Genomic DNA, 22783 nt, shown 5'->3' with positions numbered 1-22783 from the left:
CCCGCCCCTCCCACTCTCTCAGCAGCCAGCGCGCGGAATTGTTGGGGTCCCTCTGGTCGGGGGCAGGGCCAGGGCCAGGAAGCTGAAGGGCTGAGAAGAAGGCGCGGATGGGAAGGCTGGGTCAGTATGTGGCCACACCCATCGCCGGTCATTTGACACCGTCACCCCGACTCTCCACCACTAGCCAATAACAAGCCTCCCTATACTTAGCGTCAACCAATGGGCTGTGTGGTCGACTGCTTCCGGCTCTGCGCCGGATTCGCCTCTTTTCCCCGGGCTCCCTGCGACAGGCGGGGCTCGGGGTGGCGGGCGTCGGCCTCGGTGACGCGCGGCGGGCGAGGGGCCAATAGGGGGCGGGATCTGAGATGATAGACGGGTCCAGCGGCCAGTGGCGAGGCGCCGGCCGTACTTCCCGTCGGGGAGAGAGTGTAATATGGCGAAGACCTACGATTACCTGTTCAAGCTGCTGCTGATCGGGGACTCGGGGGTAGGGAAGACCTGTGTCCTGTTCCGCTTCTCCGAGGACGCCTTCAATTCCACGTTCATCTCTACCATAGGTAATGGGGCCTTGGGCGGCCGGGGATCCGGGCTGGGCGCGCGCCTCTGTGGGGCTGGGCTGAAGGATCGACTAGGGATCCACTCGGGCCGAGGATCCGGGAGGGTTGCGAGGCCGGGGAGAGAACAGGACCCTGGCGGGACGCCGGACATCAAGGTGCAGACAGGGACATGCAGGCTGCGGTCTAAGGAAAAGCCTGCCCTGGGCTTGAGTTCAGGCGCCTGTCAACTCTCTTGTCTTCACAGCAGACCTCTAGACTGTCCTTCCGGGGAGATCCCCGTCTTACAAAAGTGGAAACTGAGGCATTGAGGTGACACCTGACTTCGTGCATAGTTTCTTATGTGGCACGCTTGGCATGTGCAGTATCAGATCTGTATTGTTGGATCCTCTGTCGCTGGAGGGGGAATTTGAAATTGAGGGAGGGTGTGGCATGCATGAAGGTCACAGTCTACAGGTATCTGGGATGAGATTTGAACCCAGGTGTGTCTGACTCCAAAATCCAAGGTTCAGCTGTTCCAGAGCTTCAAAGGACCAGCACCACTAATCCACAACTTAAGTCAGGACTCCATCCCAAAGCTCTCCTGCCTTCTCTCTGAGGAATGGTAACAGTACCTGTCATCCCGGTGGGAAGACAAGATAAAAAGTTCCAATGAGAAACTAAGACCAACTATGGCTACGTGGAGCCTTGACTGACTTCCCTATCACTGGGCTAAGGACACCACCTGTCATTTTTTTGAATAGCTTTCCCCCAGGGCTGCCTCACAGCGCAGTTGAACAGAATTGGCTTTTGATGGCCCCAACCTGACGTCAAAAGTGGTGCTGACCATCCATCCTCCTAGTCATGGTTCACTTTGAGATGTTACCTGGAAGTACATCCTGCCAAACAGAGCGGCCTGGATGGTGTATGGCCCTGAAACAAGAGAATGTCACTAGGCCTGGTTTATCCCTAGTCAGAATTAGGTTCCCTCTCCAGCACCCTGAAACCAGATGTGGTAGTGAACACCTGTAATGACTGCACTAGGGAGGGGGAGGCAGGAAGATCAGGAGTCCAATGTCATCCTTGGCTACAATAGAGTGTTCAAGGCCAGCCTGGGCTACATGAGACCCTGCCTTGGAAAGAAAAGGAAAACTTAGGGGATGATTTCTACATAATGTCAACTAAGTTGTTGCCTCCCTGACCTGACCATCATGTGCTAATGCCATCTAAATATCTCCTTCCTGGTCAGCACTCTGAAACAGTCATGTGTCAGGTGTCAAGTATAGGGAACTGGACAGGGAATCATCATGCTTGAATTCTAGGTTGAGCAACCTTCTCTGATCCAATTTTATTTAGAGTAGATGTGGCACTGTCTGTCAGTCTGGAGGAAGCAGAGGGTTTGGGCACCCCTGATCACAGGTGCATGTAAAGCTTTTCCGCTCCCCTGCCCAAACACTCAGATGAGGACCAAGCAGGAAGTGACAGTAGCTACCCACAGGCTCTGGATTGTTCTCAACACAGACCTCAGACACTTCCTAGTCAACACCAAGATGGTGACATTGGTTTGGGGGTGTTTTTGTTTGCTTTGGCATGCATGCATGTGTTCACATGTTCTTGTGTGCATGCAGTAACAGTCGGGGTTGTTCCTCAATCTTTGCCTCATTTTTTTTTAAATTATTCTATTGGGAGTGTACATGCATACTTATGCACATGTGTGGGTCAGAGGACAACTTTGAAGTCTGTTCTTTTCCTTCCACTATGTGGGTCCTGGAGCTTGATCCCAAGTTGTCAGGTTTATGGGTGAGTACCTTCACCCACCAAGCTGTCTTTGCTGGATCTCTCACTGAACCTGAGCTCACCAAGTGTTGAGGCTGGCTAGCAAGCTCCAGGACCCGTCTTGCTCTGTCCCACCAGTGCTGGGATTGTAAGTTTATGCCACCATGCACAGGTCTTCATGCTTTTGTGGCAAGCACTTCAGGGATTGAGCCATGTCCCTAACCCTGGTTTGGTCTGTTAGTTTGAGACAGGCTAGCTATGTAACCAGGCTGTCCTGGAACTCATGGAAATCATCTGCCTCTGGCTTCCAAATTCCAATGTCAAAAGACAATTTGGGGGAGTCAATTTTCTCCTTCTACCTTGTAGGACTCAGGAATTGAACTCAAGTCATCAGGCTTAGTGGCAAGCACCTTTGTCCACTGAGCCATCTCGATGACCTATAATACTTATTTTGCATCTCATAAATGTTCACTTTTTCGTTTTGAAATACTGGGAATGGAGCCAAGGGCCTCAACACAGGTCAGCTACACATTTGACCACTGACTATCTCCATCTAGCTGGTGTAAAACTTTTTTTTTTTTTTTTTTTTTTTGTTTTTTGGTTCTTTTTTTCGGAGCTGGGGACCGAACCCAGGGCCTTGCGCTTCCTAGGTAAGCGCTCTACCACTGAGCTAAATCCCCAGCCCCGGTGTAAAACTTTTTTAAAGGTGTTTTTATTATATATATTGTCACTGTCTTCAGACACACCAGAAGAGGGCATCAGATCTCATTAGAGATGGTTGTGAGCCACCATGTGGTTGCTAGGGATTGAACTCAGGACCTCTGGAAGAGCAGCCAGTGCTCTTAACTGCTGAGCTATCTCTCCAGCCCAGATTAAAACTCTTCGTCAGAAAACCCACTTAGCCACCACTTAGGAGGCAGAGACAGGTGGATCTCTGTGAGTTCAAGACCAGTCCAGTCTGGTCTACAGAGTTCCAGGAAAGGCAGAGTTACACAAGCCCTAGCTCAAAAAGAAAACAGACAAACAAAACAAAAAATCTGGGGGTTGGGGATTTAGCTCAGTGGTAGACAAGCTAGGCAAGCGCAAGGCCCTGGGTTCGGTCCCCAGCTCCGGGGGAAAAAAAAGAAAAAGAAAAAGAAAAAAGAAAACCCACTTAGTCCTTCAGGGTCCCAAGGAGACTGGCCTCATCCTGGATAGTGAGGTGGATGTGACTTTCAAGATCACCCAATGAGGTAGAGGTGGCGTTTGAACCCAGGATTCCTCCCTCCCTGAATCAGTATCACATTCCCACAGACCTCTGTCTTCTAGAAAAGATATTCTCCTTGACCTTGAAGTTATAGCCTTATAATTCTGGAGCCTCGTAAAGTTTACATTTTCTCACTCTATTCGTGCGTTAATGAAAACCAGGAGAGCTCCAGACCAAAGCGAGATTCGTGACTATGGTTGGTTACACACTGACCGTGGACTTTTGTGTCACACACTGGGGAATGGCTCTGGAAGAGTGTGCCCCAGCCACCTAGTCCTAAAGGTACGCAGGAAGGTACATCCATACATACATAAAGCCAGCTGCCTTCACTGTGTTCATTAATGAACCAGGATTGAGTGGTGGTTGATTTTGGAAGCTGTGCCCATGTGACAGGACCCTGTGAATTATCTGTGGTCTGAACCTGGCCCCGCAGCACCCTGCAGTCAGTTCTGAAGCCAGGGCCATTCACTATTCCAGCAGACACTAGTGTTATCTAACCATTTCTCTGTTGATTGAGATGGGACCTCATGTAGCCCAGGCTGACCTCTGAGTCCCCAGGTAGCTGAGGATGACCTTGAACTCCTGATTCCTCTAGACTACTTGGGTACACCAGCACACCCAGTTTATTGAGTGTAGGGGTTGATCCCAGGATTTTGCTGTGTGAGTGGCCTACCAGACACAGCCTGATTTGTTTTGAGTGTTAATCACATTTTTCTGTTGGGTGCTCTTGCCATAATGCATGTGTGGAGATCAAAGGACAACTTGGCAGAAGTCAATTCTCTCTCTCCATTATGTGGGTCCTGGATCAGACTTAGGCTTGTGGCAAGTGTCTTTATCCACTGAGCCATCTCACCAGTTCAGAAAGAGAGAGAGAGAGAGAGAGAGAGAGAGAGAGAGAGAGAGAGAGATTGAGATTGATTGACTGACTGACTGACTGACTGACTTGCTATGTTGCCAGGCTGACCCCAGAGCTCCTAGGCTTAATTCCCCCACCCCTGCCTCCCAAGTAACCTCAAACTTATTTGTAGCCAAGGTTGCCTTTGAACACCTAACATCCTGCTGCCACTCCCAGTCAGTGTTGGGATGACATATGTGTATGCCACCTCAATTTATAGTGGTGCTGGGCCTATGTTCAGGCTAACAAGCCCTCTGCCACTAAACCATAGCCCCATTCTCAGATTTTTTAAAGTTTTTTAATAATATGTATTAATTTAATTGGGGGGGGGTGTGCCAACAACTTATAGGAGTTGGCTTTCTATTTCACTCTGTGGGTCCTGGGACTTAAACTTAAGTCATCGGGTTTCTTGGCACTGCCATTTGCCAACCCGGACAGTGGGTAGTTCATGTCTCCTCTAGACATAACTGAAAATCTACAGGCATGGTCATGCTTGTAATCTTGGCACTATGGTGACTGGGGCAGGAGAATCACTGTGGGTTTCCAGGTCAGCCTGGGCTGCAGAGTCTGCTGTAGTGCTGTCCTGAGTGTAAGAGCCACTCCTCCCTCCCTTCTCTCTCTTTTCCTCCATGCCTCTGTTCCCTGGCTGGTCTCAGATTCACACCTGACTACCATCTTCCCTAGAGTAACTGAGATAACTGTTGACCTCACCGAAGGCGGCATGGGGAGGCCCAGCAGACCTTTGCCTACTCTGCCTGCTGCTCCCTCCTGTACCTCTCTCCCAGCATGCCGTAGTTCTGTCCCCAAGCACAAGGTCACAGTGAGTTCTAGAGTACATAGTGTGTAAGTCTAAGAGTGGACTCTATCCATGTGTCAATGGAGGGCTGACGTTCAGTGATCCCCTTCCCCCATGCTCCTGTGACTAAGTCTACATGGTTCGCTTATCAGAGCTTGGATGGATTTATTCCTTCGGTCTGAGTTAGAATTTGAATAGACAGACGCCTGCTCATATCTCCAGGAAAGTTCATGAAACAGTGAAGTCCTGTCTGAACATAATGCAGCCAGTGCGATGGCTCAGCAGACAAAGGCACTTACAGTCAGGGCTGACAGCCTGAGTTCAGTTCTTGGGACCCACATGGTACAGAGAGAGAGAGCAGCCTCCTGAAGTGCAACCCCACCTTCCAAAAATGTATATTAAAAAAATCTATGGACTATATCCAGAATTCCTATGTAAATAACCTGTCCTGGTATAAGAGGGATTTGAGCATCAGCATAAGGTCCTGAGCCATCTCTTGCACATCATGGTGTGTGTGTGTGTGTGTGTGTGTGTGTGTGTGTGTGTGTGTGTGTGTGTGTGTGGTGTGTCTAGTGTTGGGATGGTAATGGCGGATGAAGGCCCCCACAAAGCCACTTTAAGCAACAACTTGAGCAGGAGAGGGGCATCAAGTGACTGGGGTAGTAAAGACCATTGCAGAAGAGAGAAGAGCGGGTATGAAAGCCCCTAGGATACTTGGGATATGTAGGGAACTGCCAGGGGACAACATGGCTGCACAGAGGCCACTATCTTAGTCACTGTTCTGTTGCTGTGAAAAGACACTGTGACCACGGCAACTCTTAAAAAGTATTTAATTGGGACTGGCTTACAGTTTTAGAGGTTTAGTCTGTTATCCTGGCAGGGAGCATGGTGGCATGCATGGTGTGGAGAGCTCCGTCCTGATCCACAAGCCAAGGGAGGGAGGCTAGACCTAGCGTGGGCTTTTGAAACTTCAAAGCCCGACCCTAATAGTATACCCCCTCCAACAAGGCCACACCTCCTAGTCCTTTTCATCCTTTCAAACATGTTCACTTCTTTCTTTTAATTTTATTTTTCTTGGATTTTTATGTATTTTTTATGCTTCAGTCCTTCTTAGAAGGGAAAACAAAATCCTTAGAAGGGAAAAGAAAATATAGGGACAAAGTGAAGCAGGGACTGAAGAAAAGGTCATCCAGAGACTGCCCCACCTGGGGATTCATCCCATATGCAGCCACCAGATCCAGTCACTATTGCTGTGCCAAGAAGTGATTGCTGACAGGAGCCAGATATGGGTGTCTCCTGAGAGGCTCTGCCAGAGCCCTACTGATACATAATCACTTTTTGGTGACCAAGCATTCAAATACATGAGCCTTTGGGGGACAGTGGCATGTTGGTCCCAGAAATCAAACCTAGTCATTAGGCTTGGCAGCAAGTCCCTTAATTTAAAAAAAAAAAGCTTTACCTTACCTCACATCTCATTGGTCCACCCATTTAAAGCGCACAGCTCAGTGCCTTTTGTTGTGCTTTGAGTTGCATCTCCATCACCATGATAAATTTCAGAATGTCTCCTTGTGTCGTCCCCCCCCCAAAAAAAAAGCCATCAGCATCCTTATGCCCCTCAGCCCTTTCTCTTCCCCGTGCCCCAGCCTGGCAACCTCAGGCATAGTCCTTGTCTCTGGATTTGCCTGCTCTGGACACTTCGTGTCAGCCTAGTCACGCCATATGTGGCCTTTCCTGCTTGGCTTCTCTTGTTCAGCATCATGCTTTGAGCCTTTCTGTGGTGCGTGTAGTAGATGTGTCTTTCATTCACTTCCATGACACCATATAGAAGGTCCATTAGCTGGTCTTTCTGACTCTTGGTAGATCACTGGCAGCTCTAGAACTGAGGCCAACTTTGGGTTATAGTTACAGTTAGGGTTGGTTTGGGGTTTTGTTGATTTTGAAACCTGATATTACATGGGTTGGCCTCACATTCACTGTGTAGCTCATCCTGACCTGCTGACCTTTCTGCCTCCACTTCCTAAGTGCTGGGATTATAGATGGGTGTCAGCACAACTGGTATACACAGGTTTTCTTTATACAGATAGTTTGCCAACTACATGTCAGAGCTCTGCCCCAGAGTCGCCTAAGACCCCGTCCTGATGGTGCCACCTCTCCCTCTGTAGTCCCCTCTCCTGAGGGTGACTTGGAAGCACCCACTGTTCCTTCTTGGTCTCCTCTACAAGCCTTGGGCTTAAGATGAAGCTCAGAGGTAAAGCAGTTGGCATACCGTCCACAGCAAGGCCGGGAGTTCCAACCAGAGCCACTGGGAGAAGGCAATGTGATGAATTGTTCCAGGCACACCAACACCCAGAAGGTAGAGGTGGGAGGATCAGGAATTCATGGTTACATGAGCTTTGCTTATGTGAGATTCTGTTCTCAAAAATAGAAGGAAATAAATAACTGAAGCCGTGCAGTGACTGGGGAGAGAGGGTATGGCCCTTTGGCAGCACAGAGCACTATGGGGTGGCAGGTCCCAACCTGTAGAAGGCTTTAGGATGCCCACTGAGAGGCTGGGCCAGAGGCAGCAGAAGTGGGGGCCGCCCTAGGGGCCTTGCCCATCTCCCGTTCCCAGCTTCTCTCCAGCTGCTGTTGTCCCCGCTGTGCTTCTAGCAGGGAAAGATACTTCCAGAAGCTTCCAGAAGCTTCCAGTTTTGTTGTGGAGAGGACCCTGCAATTCCAAGGACCCAGCATACAGCTGCTGCTCCAGAAGCCACACAGCCCTGTTATCAGCCGAGGCTGGCAGCCCAGGAAGTGGCCTGGCTTTGATAACACCTTTTATTCTTCCTTTTCTTTCAGGAATTGACTTTAAAATTAGGACCATAGAGCTCGATGGCAAGAGGATTAAACTGCAGATATGGTGAGTGCTGTTGCCTTGTGTGTCCCCAGAGTCATGGCCCTTCCTGCATCACTGGGAGCAGAGCTGTTGATGTCCCTCCACATAGACACACGGCCTCCTTTTCCTTTTCTGTTTGAGACATAGTCTGTCTATAGTCCTGCCTGGCCTGGAACTTAGTATGTTTGTCGGTCAGGAGGCCTCAAACTCACTGAGATCTGCTTGCCTCTGCCACTTGAGTACTGGGATTAAAGGAGTGTGCCACCACATGCTGCTTCCAAAGGTGACTTCAAATTCCTGACCCTCCTGCCTGTTCCTAGTGCTGGGATGACAGGTGACAACACCTGGTTTTTGCACTGATAGTGTGAACCCAGAGCCCCATGCATACTAGGCAAGGACACTACCAATTGAGCAAACTTCCTTAGTACCAAGCCCTAAAAACAAAGTCCTTTTCCCCAGAAGATAAGAGTTTCATATCCAGCCCAGGTAACCATCCTCTGCTGGCCACTGGAGCCTAACATTTGTGTGAGGGATGTAACCGGTAAGAGAAGAGCTTGAAGAGTAGGCAGAGGTGGTAGCATAAGACTCCTGGGCTGTGAATTTCCTCTTTCTCTTTTGTTGTGACAGTGTCTCACCATGCTCCCTAGCCAGGTAACCCAAGCTAGCCTGAAACTTCAGTCTTTAGCCTCAGCCTCCCAGGGTCTGGTATGATGAATGTGCACCACCACACCCAGCTGGGGGTTTCCTTCTGAGCCCATAGCCTCACCCCAAACTTTCAAGGCCTCACACCACTTCCTGTTTTCTCCCCTGAGGAGAAGCAAGGCCTCACTTCCTGGTGTGTGGACCCGAAACCCCTAAACAACCTTAAAGCTAAGGCCAGACCCAGCAGCCAGAAGTCCTCAGCCCTGCGGGTAACCTCAGCAGCCAGGGTCAGTTAGGAAACTGTGAGCATCTAGGGCCCCATCACTGATGTGGACTGGAAAGTAATCCAACGTCCTGGGAGGCTGAATTCAGACAGCCTTGAGCAAACAGACCCAAGTCACACTGAAGAGCAGTGGTATACATGTCACTCCCACCCTCATGAGGCACAGAGCTCAGAGGGTCACAGCAAGTTCCAGGCAGTGTGGCCTGCAGAGTGGAAACCTGTGTCAACCAAACAGCAGAGAGCCTAGGTGCCCCTCCCCGACGGCGTGCTCAGTTCTCCTTAGTGTCAGCATGAGCCATCACCCAGCCTGCCAGTATCTCTAGGGGAGCCTCCTGGGTCCCCTTATCTCTCGACAGTCTGCTCTGACTTCAGACCTTGAACCTGGATGAGGGAGAATCCTAGTCTGTCCTCGGGGCTCAGTCATCAGCCCTGGCCACATGGTAAGTTACAACCCATAGAACTCTTCCACTTCCAACAGTGGCCACACTGCAGCCTTTGTGCCCAAGTCCAAAGTGACAGTCCCAGCCAGCCAAGCCACCTGCCCCAGCTTCTCCCTTTCCACCTCGAGCCCCAGCATTCTCAGCCAAGAGAAGAGTCACTGGGAGGCTACCTTGGACTGCAATTAACATTCTTCACCTGTGTGTTCTCTGCAAGTGCCACCAGCAAGTCATCTCAGAATTAAAACTAGCATTAGAATGAGAGTGTTGGAGCTGGGAGCAGGGCTCAGTGGCAGAGCACTTGCCTTAGCGTATACAGAACACTTGCGTTCCATCCCCTGTGCCGGAGCCAGCAAGGTGGCTTAGCAAGTAAAGGTGCTTTCGGCAAAGCCTGATGACCCTGAGCTCGATCCCCGGACCTAGAAGGAGAAAACCAACTCCTGCAAGGTCTCCAGTGTGTGCTTTGGCACTCAAAAACAATAAAAATGACGGAGAAAACATTAGAGGCACAATGCAGGACTTGGACTCAGCACTGGGCCTTTCTGTGGAATCCAGACATCCAGGGCTTCAGAGGAGCCAGGGGCTCAGGGACAAAAGGTCTGCCTCTGAGTAAGTCACTTTCCTCCAGGCCTAGGGATGGACCTATGACCCTGTGTGTACTAAGCAAACACTACCACAGGGCACACCCTATCCCTTTCTTCTTATTCTGTGGCAGTGTCTTGCTATGTGTCCCAGGCTGGCCTGGAACTCACAGTCCTCCTGCCTAGGCCTCGTCAGTGCCAGGATGGCAGGTGGGTATGAAGCTCAGAAAGACACTTGTTTGTAGGCCACACACCCCATATACCCAGCTGGCACCAACTCAGATGCTACTCCTGGGGACCACCTCCTTCGTGCGGGTAATGACAGAATCAGTTTGGAGCAGCAGCCCCTGAACTCGCCCTGCTCTTTCTGACAGCCAGGACTATAACCCATCCTCACATCAACTGCAGGGACCCCAGGACAATGCCTGGGAGCCAATACATGGAAGGGTAGAGGAGACGCCGTCCAGTGAGACATTTGTCCAGGGGCCTTGGAAGGGCTGTGGTCTGTCCTTCCATCCCCTCCTGTGTAATCACAGGAGCAGAGAGGACTGTTGCTGAGCATAGGGAATCAAGGGAGAACTCCATCAGCCCAAGGGTGTCACTAATACCCTTCATCCTTGTTTCTAGGGACACAGCCGGCCAGGAGCGGTTTCGGACAATCACGACAGCCTACTACAGGGGTGCCATGGTACGGACTTTGCTATTGTTGATGTGGAAACAAGCAGCAGTACTAAGTCCTGAGTGTTTGGCTTTTGTTGTTGTTACTGTCGTTTCATCTTGTTAAAACAGTTGCAAAATGTAGCCCAGGCTGGCCTAGCACTCACAATGTAGCCAAAGCTGGCCTGGGACTCAAAATCCTTCTGCCTTAACACCCAGCTTGTTTATATGTTTTTAAAATGTTGTGTGTATGTATGTATTTGTGTGTACATGAGTGTAGAAACCAGAGGTCAGATTACCTCCAACATTGTTTCTTGAGTGCTTCTCATTGGCTTGGAATCTGCCAATAAGACCAGGCTATCGGGGCTGGGGATTTAGCTCAGTGGTAGAGCGCTTACCTAGGAAGCGCAAGGCCCTGGGTTCGGTCCCCAGCTCCGAAAAAAAGAACCAAAAAAAAAAAAAAGACCAGGCTATCTCAGAACTCACTTTGTAGCCCAGGCTGGCTGGGAACTCACAATTTTCTTGCCTTAGCCTCCCCAGGCTAGGATATCACAGGTGTGTGCCGCCATACCTGGCCAACCTTTGTGTCTTGCAGAGACAGCCTGTGTTCCCACTCTTTTGTAAGAGATCAGTGTGCCCTGACCAGCTCCCTGAAACATCTCCATATACATCACAACCGGTCCCCCCTCCAGACCTCAGACCCAGTGTCGGGATGAGAGGAGCACCAGGAAACCCAGCCCTCAGGTGAAGATAAGCCTCAGCTAGCCTCCAGAGAGGCCCTCGGTGCTGTGGAATTTACTAGAACAACTTGATGGCTGGACTTACTTGGGATTATCACCGTTCCGTCTTCCACCTGGGCCTGTACTAGCAAACTCACCCCACATATGTTCCCTGTAGAGAGGGGTTGGGAGACATCAGGAAAGGACAAGGTCCCAGGGTGACACTATGCAAAACAGGGCATGAAGGAACAAAGGAGGCAGGAGGAGCCACTTTGGTCCTGCCCAGAACCTGGGCCATCTCCCAGCCAGCCTACCACCTCTCAGAAATGTCCCCATGTTCCTGGGAAAACAAATGGCTATTACCCAGAGTTCCATTCTATCACCCGTGCCTTCTGTAGCCTAACCTGCCATTTAGGGCCACAGGCTCCCAGTTCTCCCAGTTCTTCCTAGCACGATGTCCATACTGTGAGCACAGTGTGAGTCTCAGTTCTTGTGCAGGCCTGATGCCTGAGAACTCATGGGGACACCTGAGGAGCCTGGGAGCGACAGGCATGAATAGTGACATTAGATTAAATACTCAGAGCATCCAGAAAGAGCAGCCAATATTGGAAACTCAACCCTATGGTCTGTAACCTTAGCATCTTTGTTAAAATTAATCTTATTTTGCCCCTCCAGAGCACTGAGGTCTGGGGTACCTCTGTCCTCTGGAGAGAGCTGTTTGGACTTCTCTAGACTCAGATAGTCCCCCTAAGCCCCCACCTCCATGACTGATAGCACCCTCAATCTTAGCCTGGTATCTCCTTGATCATGGCTGTGCCCTGCTGAGTATAAGTGTGGACAGGACCCAAGACTTGGCAGTCCAGCCCGAGTTCACATACAGATTCACTGGCTGTTCCCGAACCAGCACCAAGATGGTGGGAATCTCCTTCAGTACTGTTTTGATGAAACATGTTCTCACTGTGTAGCTTAGTCTGGCCTGGAACTTCTGATCCTTCTGCCTCAGCCTCCTGTGTGCTAGGATGACAGGTCTGTGCCACCTTGCATACATGTAAACCATGTCTGGTTTACGAGGAACCAACGATAGAACCCAGGGTGTCGTGCATTCCAGGCAAATGCCCCGCCAGCTGAGCTACATGCCCACCCAGACTTCTGTTTTGTTTTTGTTTTGAGGTAGGTGTCATTGTGTAGCCCTAGCTGGCCTGGAGCTCACTATGTGGACTAGCTTGGTTTTGAACTCGAGACCTGCCTGGCCCTCCCTTCCCCTGCATATTGCTATTAAAGGCAAGCACTGTCGCGCCCAGGCTGATTTTTCTCTTGGCGCCCTCTCTGTACCTCAGACTTGTAGTGAGTCCGCATCAGCCTCTTGAGTGCTAAAATTAGGGAATTATTAGTTATAGCTTGCTCAGGCTAGTGACAGCTCACATGCTTGACATCCCATGTTACTTTGTTTTGATTTGGTTCTGGTTTCCAGGGGCCTGGAAATGCACAGTGCTTGATTCTCTGTGGCCCTTGTGATAGTGCCACCAACTGAGCCTCTGTAGGCATCATGTAGGAAACCCAGGCCAAGACTCCTGCAGACTGTCTTCTGGCCTATACACGTACACACAGGAGTACACACAGACCCTCCTGAAGCCACATAAGGAAACCCAGGGCTGGACTGGACTGTCAGAGGGGTTGCTCTCTGAAACAGTGTCCTCTGGGGCTGTGTGTGTGCGTGCGTGCGTGCGTCTGTCTGTCTGTGACAGGATCTACAGTTAGCCTAGGCTGATCTTAACTTGCAGGAGTCCTCTTGCCTCAGCCTCTGAGTATTATGATTTCAAGCATGAGCCAGCACCCAGGCCTTGTGGATTTCCATCTTAATCACAAAGCCTCAGTTTCTCCTTTATAGTAGCAGTGGGTCGGTAGAGTTAGGCTGGGCTGAGGCTGCTTTTTAAGCCTTTTGGATCTGTGGAACTCTGTTAGATGTCCCCTCACATTCATGAGGGATCTGGAAAGACCACTTATCTTGGTCTCTTCAGAAAGCAGATCTCAGCTCTGAATCACTAGAAGGCACATGGAGGTCAGAGATGGTGGGGCCCCGACCCTTCCTAGGGCAAGGCTTGAATACACAGCCCAGCCTCAGGTCCCTGCTGCTGTAAGCCAAGCACATAGTAGATCTGACACCAGGTATCGTGAAGAGGCACTGGTTGAGTCTGGAGGCCTATGGGGGTCCAGGCCCATGTTTCTGCTGGCTCAGGGAACCAGCAAGGCTCATTACAGAATGTGGCAAGGTATAGCTTGGGAGTCAGAAAGGCCACCATGGAGGTAGAGAAGATGACAGCTGACTGGCTAGCCGGGACAGTGGTCATCTCCAGCAGTGGCCACACCCAGTCCTGATGGGTTCAGTGCCTTTCCTGTAGACCCTCAAAGCCCATGCCTCTCTCTCTCCACTCAGGGTATCATGCTGGTCTACGACATTACCAATGAGAAGTCCTTCGACAACATCCGGAATTGGATTCGGAACATTGAGGAGGTGAGGGTACCCTTTTGCTTCCTCTCCTGGGCTATGCCTAAGAGCCTAGAACCTGGGGGACAGGCAAAGAGAGAGGAATGGGGCCAAGACATCTGCTATCCACCTGAAATCATTGGCTGAGAAGCCACACAGTGCTATTTGCTGCTCTTGCGATCATTTCTGCTTAGGGTCACATGAGCATTTGGCTCAAACACTTTGAGCTGCTGTGCAACAGGGTGTGAGCCTGTCGAGCCTATCCAAGTACACATTCAGCTCAACAGGTGGTCATAGAATGAGACCCTGAATTGTGGAAGGACAAGGAGGCCGGCGGCCCAGCCTCCCCTCCCAAAGCCAACTCTGTCCTCTGTCCAGTTGCTCAGGTGCTAGCCACAGCCATTCCCTCCTGGCCAGCTCCACCTGCGGCCCTGATGACTAAGCAGGTAGGGCATTGGGTCTAAGTTGTTAAGAACTTCACCTGTCTACAAAACCACAAAGGAGCACTTGTCATGCTGGACCCAAGACTGGTGAGCACCCAGGCCAGGCAGAGAGGCAAGCCCTTTGTTTACAAGCAATTGCTTTGGACTTGTGTTGGGACCAGTTCTCTGCCCTGACTGTAGAAGCCACCTTGGTCAAAAGAGGAGTCCTGACTTTGGCTTTGGTGACGCCCTGAGTGATCCTTTGGCAGACAGGAAGTGTGGCAGGGGGCAAAGAACGAGTCTCCCTCACAGCAGAGCTGCTCTCTGATGTTCTCTCCTTTGGGAAGCATGGTCCCTTCTACAGAGGAGCTGCTGAAGGGACTGAAGAGTGAGCCATCTCTAGGAGAGAAGTCAGAGCTGAGCCATGCCTGGGCACTCAGCAAGAACTTAGCAGGACGTCCTAGCTGTTCTAGGCACAGCCTTGTTTCTAGAACAAGAGAGAAGAGAGAGTTGACAGATCCAAGCAGGCATTGGGACTTAGGCTGGCTAGTTGTTCAGTGGGTAGAGGCACTTGCCAGCAAGCCTGATAGCCCCAGTTCAGTTCCTAGAACCCAGATCGTGGAAGGAGACATCTGACTCCAAGTTGTCCCCCACACGGTGTGTGCATGTGCCATGGTGTGGTGTATACATGTGATTGCTCACAAGCTAACATAGAACAGCTGGGCATGGGTCAGGTCTCTCAGTATCTGCCCTGGGAGTCATGCCTCTGGAGCTGGTGACCATGATCCCTGCAAGCTATTTGCACAGTCAAGAAGTGTTCGACAACTAAGGACATGAGCTGCCAGCTACCAGGCAGTCCGTGCCCTACCTTGCACTTTGACCCTGACCTACCCTGTCCTCTTCAGCATGCCTCTGCAGATGTGGAGAAGATGATACTGGGGAATAAGTGTGATGTGAACGACAAGAGGCAGGTGTCCAAGGAACGGGGAGAAAAGGTGGGTGCTGCCCCAGGGGGGCCCCATGATCCTCTACAGCTTGGGGCATTCCTTCCTAGTCTTTTCAATCCTGACTCACTGGAGATGGAGAGACCCTTGTGAGGTGATAACCTCAGGCAGGACGAGGCTGCCCGTGGCTAGCAATGAGAGCTTGGCAGTGAGCCCTGATCTTGTCACCAGAACCAAGCTAGGCCAGGCACAACTGGCATCACAGAGCAGGGAACAGAGCTGGCTTAGGCCATGCCACATTCCTCTCCTTAGCTCCCTCCCACTTGGGGAGGTAACACCCTTAGCTTGAGCATGGTTGCAACCCACCCCAGTTTCCATTCCTTAGGAAACAGGGGGAGTTCACACTGTGCTCATGTGTCGCCTCCATTACAGCTGGCACTCGACTATGGGATCAAGTTCATGGAGACCAGCGCGAAGGCCAACATCAATGTGGAGAACGTGAGTCCAGTCCACTCCTGCAGGGAGCCATGGGCTTGTGGGATCAGTGCTTCAGGGCGGGAGGGGCCTTCCTTTGGAAGAGTCAACCTGGAGGATCCAGGATTAGCCTCTGGTTCAGGGCGCCCTCTGTTGGGCACTCAGGACACATTCTCACTAACTCAACAAAGGAGGGAAATCAAAGCTCAGATTCCAGTACCTAGACCCAGCTGTTTTTATCTCAGCCACGCTACTAATTCACATCCCCAGTGAGGATCCAGGTCCCAGTGCTATGCCCTAATCCTTATGCTGTCCCTAAGGCAGTGCCAGCCTGGTGCCTGGCCCTCAACTTGTCCCATACTGCCCTAGTGACACTCAAAACAGGCCTGCAGAGCTACCTGTAATCCCAGCTCTCAAGAGGCTGATGCAGAATTGCTGAGGCCAGCCTTGGCTACACATCAAGACCGTGGTGAGAGGGGGAAGCTAAATCACCCACATCACTCCACAAGGTACCCAGAGGACAGTGGCCAAGGCCCTTGTCCTGTTCATTTCCATTTACCCATACTCCTCCCATAAGCCACTTGGGCCTGCCCTCCCCAGCCTTTGCTAAAATCCTTTCCTGCATTCAGATTCTTCTTCCCCTGCCCAGGCCAGCCCACTGCTCCCACCCATGAGCAACCCCTCCATGCACTCCTGGCCCCACTTTCTAGGTCGCCAACGCTGCATGGAGATGCTAAATCCATCCTGCCTCAGAATGTCCCCTCCCTGGGGCAGCAGACATTTGCGGACTGAATTTGTAGCTGTTTTTTGAGAGGAGGAATCAGGCTGGATAGTGATACCTGTTGTCCCAGTTTTGGGGTTGGGGGCAGAACAAACAGGAGGTTTAGGTCATGCTCAGCTCTAGGCGTCTAAGGCCAGCCTACAAGAGAACCTCTCCAAAATAATTTTTAAAAAAGGAGGGAATTGGCATGGACAGAACACAGCCCTGATAGATACTCCTCCCAGACCCTTCTGAACCCTTAACCACTCAATACCCTTGGGCAAATGACATGGTCTGTGAGCCTCCGTGTCAAGGGCCAACTGAGTATAATGCCTGCTTGTGTTCACAGGATTGTTGGTCTGGGGGAGATGGCCACACATCAGCCTTTGTTCTAAGGTGTTCTATAGAGGGTGACAGATGGGGGCCTGACTGAGGACAGGAGGAAATCTTGGCTGGAAGGCCTCCCTTCCCTCTGGCCAACAACTTCCCTCCACTAAAGGGCGCTGACGGCCTACTCTTTCCACAGGCATTTTTCACTCTCGCCAGGGATATCAAAGCAAAAATGGACAAAAAATTGGTGAGTCCAGGTCCTTCCTAGTCTCCATGTGGGGTTTTGTAGGATGCAGCCATCCTTGGCCAAGGCAGCACATCACTGCTCAGACATACCGTGTGTGTGTGTGTGTGTGTGTGTGTGTGTGTGTGTGTGTGTGTGTGTGTCTGTCTGTCTGTCTGTCTGTCTGTCTGTCTGTCTGTCTGCATGTGTGTACGTGTGCAAATGGCAGCCAGAAGTCACTGTCTGTGTCCTTCACTAGATTCCCACCTTAGTTTTTGAGACAGGGTCTCTGCCTTGGGACCCTCCTGTCTCTCCCACCCTGAAACTTTCTTACATACATACTTACTACTTACTTACATACTTACATACATACTTACTACTTACTTACATACTTACATACTTTCTTACTTACGTACATACTTACTACTTACATACTTTCTTACATACTTACTACTTACTTACATACTTACATACTTACTTCTTACTTACATACTTTCTTACATACTTACTTCTTACTTACATACTTACTACTTACTTACATACTTTCTTACATACTTACTTCTTACTTACATACTACTTACATACTTTCTTTTTCTTTTTTTTTTTTTGGAGCTGGGGACCGAACCCAGGGCCTTGCGCTTCCTAGGTAAGCGCTCTACCACTGAGCTAAATCCCCAGCCCCACATACTTTCTTTTTTTTTTTTTTTTTTTTTAAATACACTTAGTCCACCTTTTTTATTTCCCTTTAATTTTTTTATTTTTATTTTTATGTGAGCACACTGTCGCTCTCTTCAGACACACCAGAAGAGGGCACCAGATCCCATTGAAGATGGTTGTGAGCCACCATGTGGTTGCTGGGAATTGAACTCAGGACCTCTGGAAGAGCAGCCAGTGCTCTTAACCTCTGAGCCATCTCTCCAGCCCCCCACATACTTTCTTACATACTACTTACATACTTACTACTTACATACTTTCTTACATACTACTTACATACTTACTACTTACTTACATACTTTCTTACATACTTACTACTTACATACTTTCTTACATACTTACTTCTTACATACTACTTACATACTTTCTTACTACTTACATACTTACTACTTACATACTTTCTTACTTCTTACTTACATACTTACTGCTTACTTACATACTTTCTTACTTACATACTTACTTCTTACTTACATACTACTTACATACTTTCTTACTACTTACATACTTACTACTTACATACTTTCTTACTTCTTACATACTTACTACTTACTTACATACTTTCTTACTTACATACTTACTACTTACATACTTTCTTACATACTTACTTCTTACTTACATACTACTTACATACTTTCTTACTACTTACATACTTACTACTTACATACTTTCTTACTTCTTACTTACATACTTACTACTTACATACTTTCTTACTTCTTACTTACATACTTACTGCTTACTTACATACTTTCTTACTTACATACTTACTTCTTACTTATATACTACTTACATACTTTCTTACTACTTACATACTTACTACTTACATACTTTCTTACTTCTTACTTACATACTACTTACATACTTTCTTACTTCTTACTTACATACTTACTGCTTACTTACATACTTTCTTACTTACATACTTACTTCTTACTTATATACTACTTACATACTTTCTTACTACTTACATACTTACTACTTACATACTTTCTTACTTCTTACATACTTACTACTTACTTACATACTTTCTTACTTACATACTTACTACTTACATACTTTCTTATATACTTACTTCTTACATACTACTTACATACTTTCTTATTACTTACATACTTACTACTTTCTTACATACTTTCTTACATACTACTTACTACATACTTACTGCTTACGTATTTTCTTACATACTACTTACTTACATACTTACTACTTACTTTCTTACATACATACTTAGTACTTACTACTTACTTACTTACTTAATTTATGGTCTCCGTATATGGCTCTGGCTGGCCTGGAACTCCCTGTGTAGATTAGGCTATCCTTAAACTCACAGAGATCTGCCTGTCTCTGCTTCCTGGGTGCTAGGGTTAAAGATGTGCACCTCCATGCCTGGCACCTTATTGTTTTTAAAGGTTTTTGGGTGGGGAGGGCACATGTACGCTGATACCCGAGAGGCTGGAGGCACGGAATCCCTGTAGCTGAAGGCACAGACAGTTGTAAGCTGTACCTCATGGGTGCTGGGAATCAAACCCAGGTCCTCTGCAAACGCCACTGGTGCTCCAGCTTCTGAGCTGTGCAGCCCTGCCCCCTGAGGAGCACTGCCCTTCCCCAGACCTACCTGTGTGACTGGAAATCAGAGAGCATGGTTAGCCCTGGGGCTCTTTGATGACATGACCACCCAGCAGTGTGTGTGAAATAGCCTGCCCTACAGGTCACCCACATGTTCATCTGGGCTGTGAGCGGCCAGTGAGGCACAAGGTGGCCTCGTGACATCTCCCCATGCTTACATCTCAACAGCAGCTTCCCCGTAAACCTGTGTACCAGGCAGAGGCAGCACACAGCTCAGTGACCCCCAACCTACACTGTAAGGAAAAGAACTGATTCATACAAGTTGTCTTCTGACCTGCACACACTCACACACATAAATAAGTAAATCTAATTTTTAAAAGCTTTCTTTGTAAGAAAAAGACTAGAGTTTAGGTCCTGTGTTCCTAGCAGCAGGTTGACCTTGTACCGCTGGAGTACAAGAGGCAGAAAACGCTAAGCCCAGGCCTCCTGATCCCTGAAGGACACTGTCTCCCTGACCCTTGCCTGTCTGCATGGTGGATGCTAGGGGTGTTTAGCATAGATAGGTGGGTAGGTGGGAAAGAGGCAGGGAGGAAGGAGGAGCAGAGGAGAGAGCACGGTCAATGGCTTGTGCCACTGGAGGATGTGGCTCACTGGGAGAGCACTTGACCAGCATCTATGAGGTCCTCATCAATACCCAGTGGAGCAGGAAACAACAGTTTGGGAAGAGGTGGCTGGAGGTTGGCGGGGAGGAAAGGGAAAGGGTGGCAGCCTGGGGGATGGTAAAAAGCAGATGAAGGCAGTTGAGGGCTGTGGAAGGTGAATGAACTGTCAAGAGACAGTGGGCTGCCTTTGGAAGAGGGTGGGTGATTATGAGGGTGAACGGCTGCCAGAGTTTGAGTGATGTGATCAATCGTAGAGAAGTGGTAAGGGTGATGATGGGTAGGTGGGGATTGCATGGGTGGGTAGTGACTCAAAGGAGATGGAGTAGACGAATAGATGGACAGCGGATGAGTGCATGGGTAATGGTGGGTAGTCAGGTGGTTAGCATGGGATGGTTGAACAGCGGGAGATAGAGAGATGATGGCTAGCTGGCTAGTAGGTGATTGGATCTGGGTCATGGATGGTGGAGTGATTAGTTGGACAGTCATGGGCAGACTGCTTGACTGACAGCTGTTTATGGGTAGTAGGTAGAGCTCACATCCACAGTAAGTAACAAGGCAAACTTGTGACTTCAGGAAGGGAACAGCCCACAGGGGAGCAGCCATGGAGTCAAGATCACAGTGGAGCAGCAGAAGAGGACCAGCTTCTTCCGGTGCAGTCTCCTGTGAGGACAAGGTCTCTGCCCATTTGAGCCTGCGCTCAGCCCAGCTGACTGTGCCTGCCCCGGGCGAGCCTCCACCTCCGATGCTCGGACACAGCTGCCCGGACTCAATTGAGAAATTGATTATTTTAGTAACCGTCTGATCTTTTCCACCTTCAGAGATGGACCAAGTTAGAATTTTGCTGTTTTTCCTGTGTCATCTGCCAGTCAGGCCTATCCGTCCCCTGCCGCATTGCCATAGATGGAGAGAGGTGGGTTGGGGCAAGGCAGCCTCCATCTCCAGCCTTCTGCCCCTCCACCACAGAAGGGAGGTCAGTGGCAGTGCCCAGCCTGCCTGGCCCCATACTCCAAGCACCACCACCAGGGCCACTGAGGGCCAAGCCTGGCACCTGCCTTCACCCGTTCTCAGTTGTGGACAAGTGACAACCTTGTCCACTGTCTCCTTACGTGTCAAACCAAAGGGAAGCACAAACTAAGGAAAGCCCACTTAGAGGACTTTGGAAGAAGTGGCTGGCTCCCATGACCAGAGCAGGATGGGAGTCTGCAGTCCAGACTGAGGTGACATCACCACCACTCTCCCATGACCCACTGCCTCAGTGGGCCCCAAAACCGGCTCCCTCATCTTCTCCTCCTCTGCCTGGCTCTAATCGGATGTTCCTTTTCTAGCTAAGATGATTTTTTATTTTTTCAGATTCCTAACACCATGAAATGATTCTGTCATTGATTTTCTAGCAGCATACCTGGGAGATTCAGAACCAGCGTGGTTGCCCTGCGCCCACAGGGCACCTGGTCCCTGAGACCCAGACAAGCATTCCATGGCACAGTGCTACCCTGCAGTCTTCACCCAGTTGTGTTGTGACAGCTCTGTCCTCCTGGAAAGACTGATTGGGACCAGATGTCCTGTGGGAGGGGTGTCATCTGAGAGCACCTTCCTTTTCACTCTAACCCTTCCCCGATGCTGCTGTCAGTCAAGCTGTCAGCATCAAAATCTCTCCCTTTTTTGAAATTAAAACCAACGTACCAGCAATAGTCATCCGCCCTCCCCTGGAGTCTCTGATGTACCATGTTTACACTGACCAGTGCACTCAGAAAATCAGATTAAAGTGTATTTAAGAGGAAGCAGTTCTGCCTGCCCAGACCACCAGGTGGCTGTGATTGGTAGCAGGTTAGATGTCTTTTAGAAAAAAATGGCCTGGGACCAGGAGAGGTGGCTCAGCAGGTGAGCACTGGACGCTCTAACAAAGGAGCCAGCAGCCATCCAGTGCCAGTATGTCCTCAGTTAGGGGTGGGACTTTATCACCCCTGCTAGCAACCCTGTCACGTCCAGCAAACACTGACTGCACACATCTCCCCTCTCTGCCTTCCTGCCTGCTTCCTACCTGGGAAGTACTCCGTCATGCTCCCCCAAAGGACCTACCACCTCTTAAGTCCACCCTGAGCTGGATCTGCTTTTCGTGGGGTGTTTTTGTCTTTTACAGAGGGCCATCATGTAGTCCAGGCCACTCTTGAGCTTACAGCAGTCCTCTCGACTCAGCCTCTTTGATGCTGGAACGGCAGGCAGGTGGCTCACATTGTGGGCCACAAAGGGATCGCAGCTCCCGCCTCACAGGTGGGAGGAAGATGCCAGGGAGATGGGGAAGGGGTGAGGAAGACAACCACGATGTGGACAGTGGCTACAAAGTGCTTTGTACAAAGGGGCACTCCTAAGATCTTTCCTATAGGAGCTGAAGAAGTGACTTGGTGGTTAAGAGCACTTGATGCTCTAGCAGGAGATCAGGCTCTATTTCCAGCACCCACCTGGTGGCTCACCACCATCTTTAACTCCAGAGGACTGACACATCAGACAGTGCACACATGTGTTGCATAGGGGTGTGTGTGTGTGTGTGTGTGTGTGTGTGTGTGTGTGTGTGTGTGTGTGTGTGTGTGTTTTTCAGACCAGACACCAAACAAAATCTGCCTCCTCTGTATCACACCTGACCACCCTATAGCATTAATTGGCCCTCAGAATGAGCTCAGCAGATCTGTGTCTGGCTAGGCATAAGTGTGATCTGGGTTCGAAGCCAGCGGGCACCACGCAGGGTGCAAGGACAAGGTTTGGTGTCCAGGGTCTGCT

General features: G+C 49.8%; 1 protein-coding gene across 1 annotated transcript; it reads left to right on the top strand.

Annotated features, from left to right (window-relative positions):
- The first annotated feature begins 428 nt into the window (after positions 1–428).
- Rab8a (RAB8A, member RAS oncogene family) lies at positions 429–21792 on the top strand. Its single transcript, NM_053998.2, has 8 exons — positions 429–557; positions 8082–8142; positions 10689–10749; positions 13872–13949; positions 15250–15339; positions 15721–15786; positions 17049–17099; positions 20585–21792. Exons 1-8 carry the CDS (start codon positions 434–436, stop codon positions 20675–20677), a joined length of 624 nt encoding a protein of 207 aa, NP_446450.2. The 5' UTR covers positions 429–433; the 3' UTR covers positions 20678–21792.
- Positions 21793–22783: the final 991 nt, after the last annotated feature.

This window comes from Rattus norvegicus, chromosome 16, assembly GCF_036323735.1.
Source record: "Rattus norvegicus strain BN/NHsdMcwi chromosome 16, GRCr8, whole genome shotgun sequence".
NCBI classification, from domain to species: domain Eukaryota; kingdom Metazoa; phylum Chordata; class Mammalia; order Rodentia; family Muridae; genus Rattus; species Rattus norvegicus.
The sequence above is the reverse complement of the archived record's forward strand: the minus strand, read 5'-3'. Positions and strand labels throughout refer to the sequence as shown.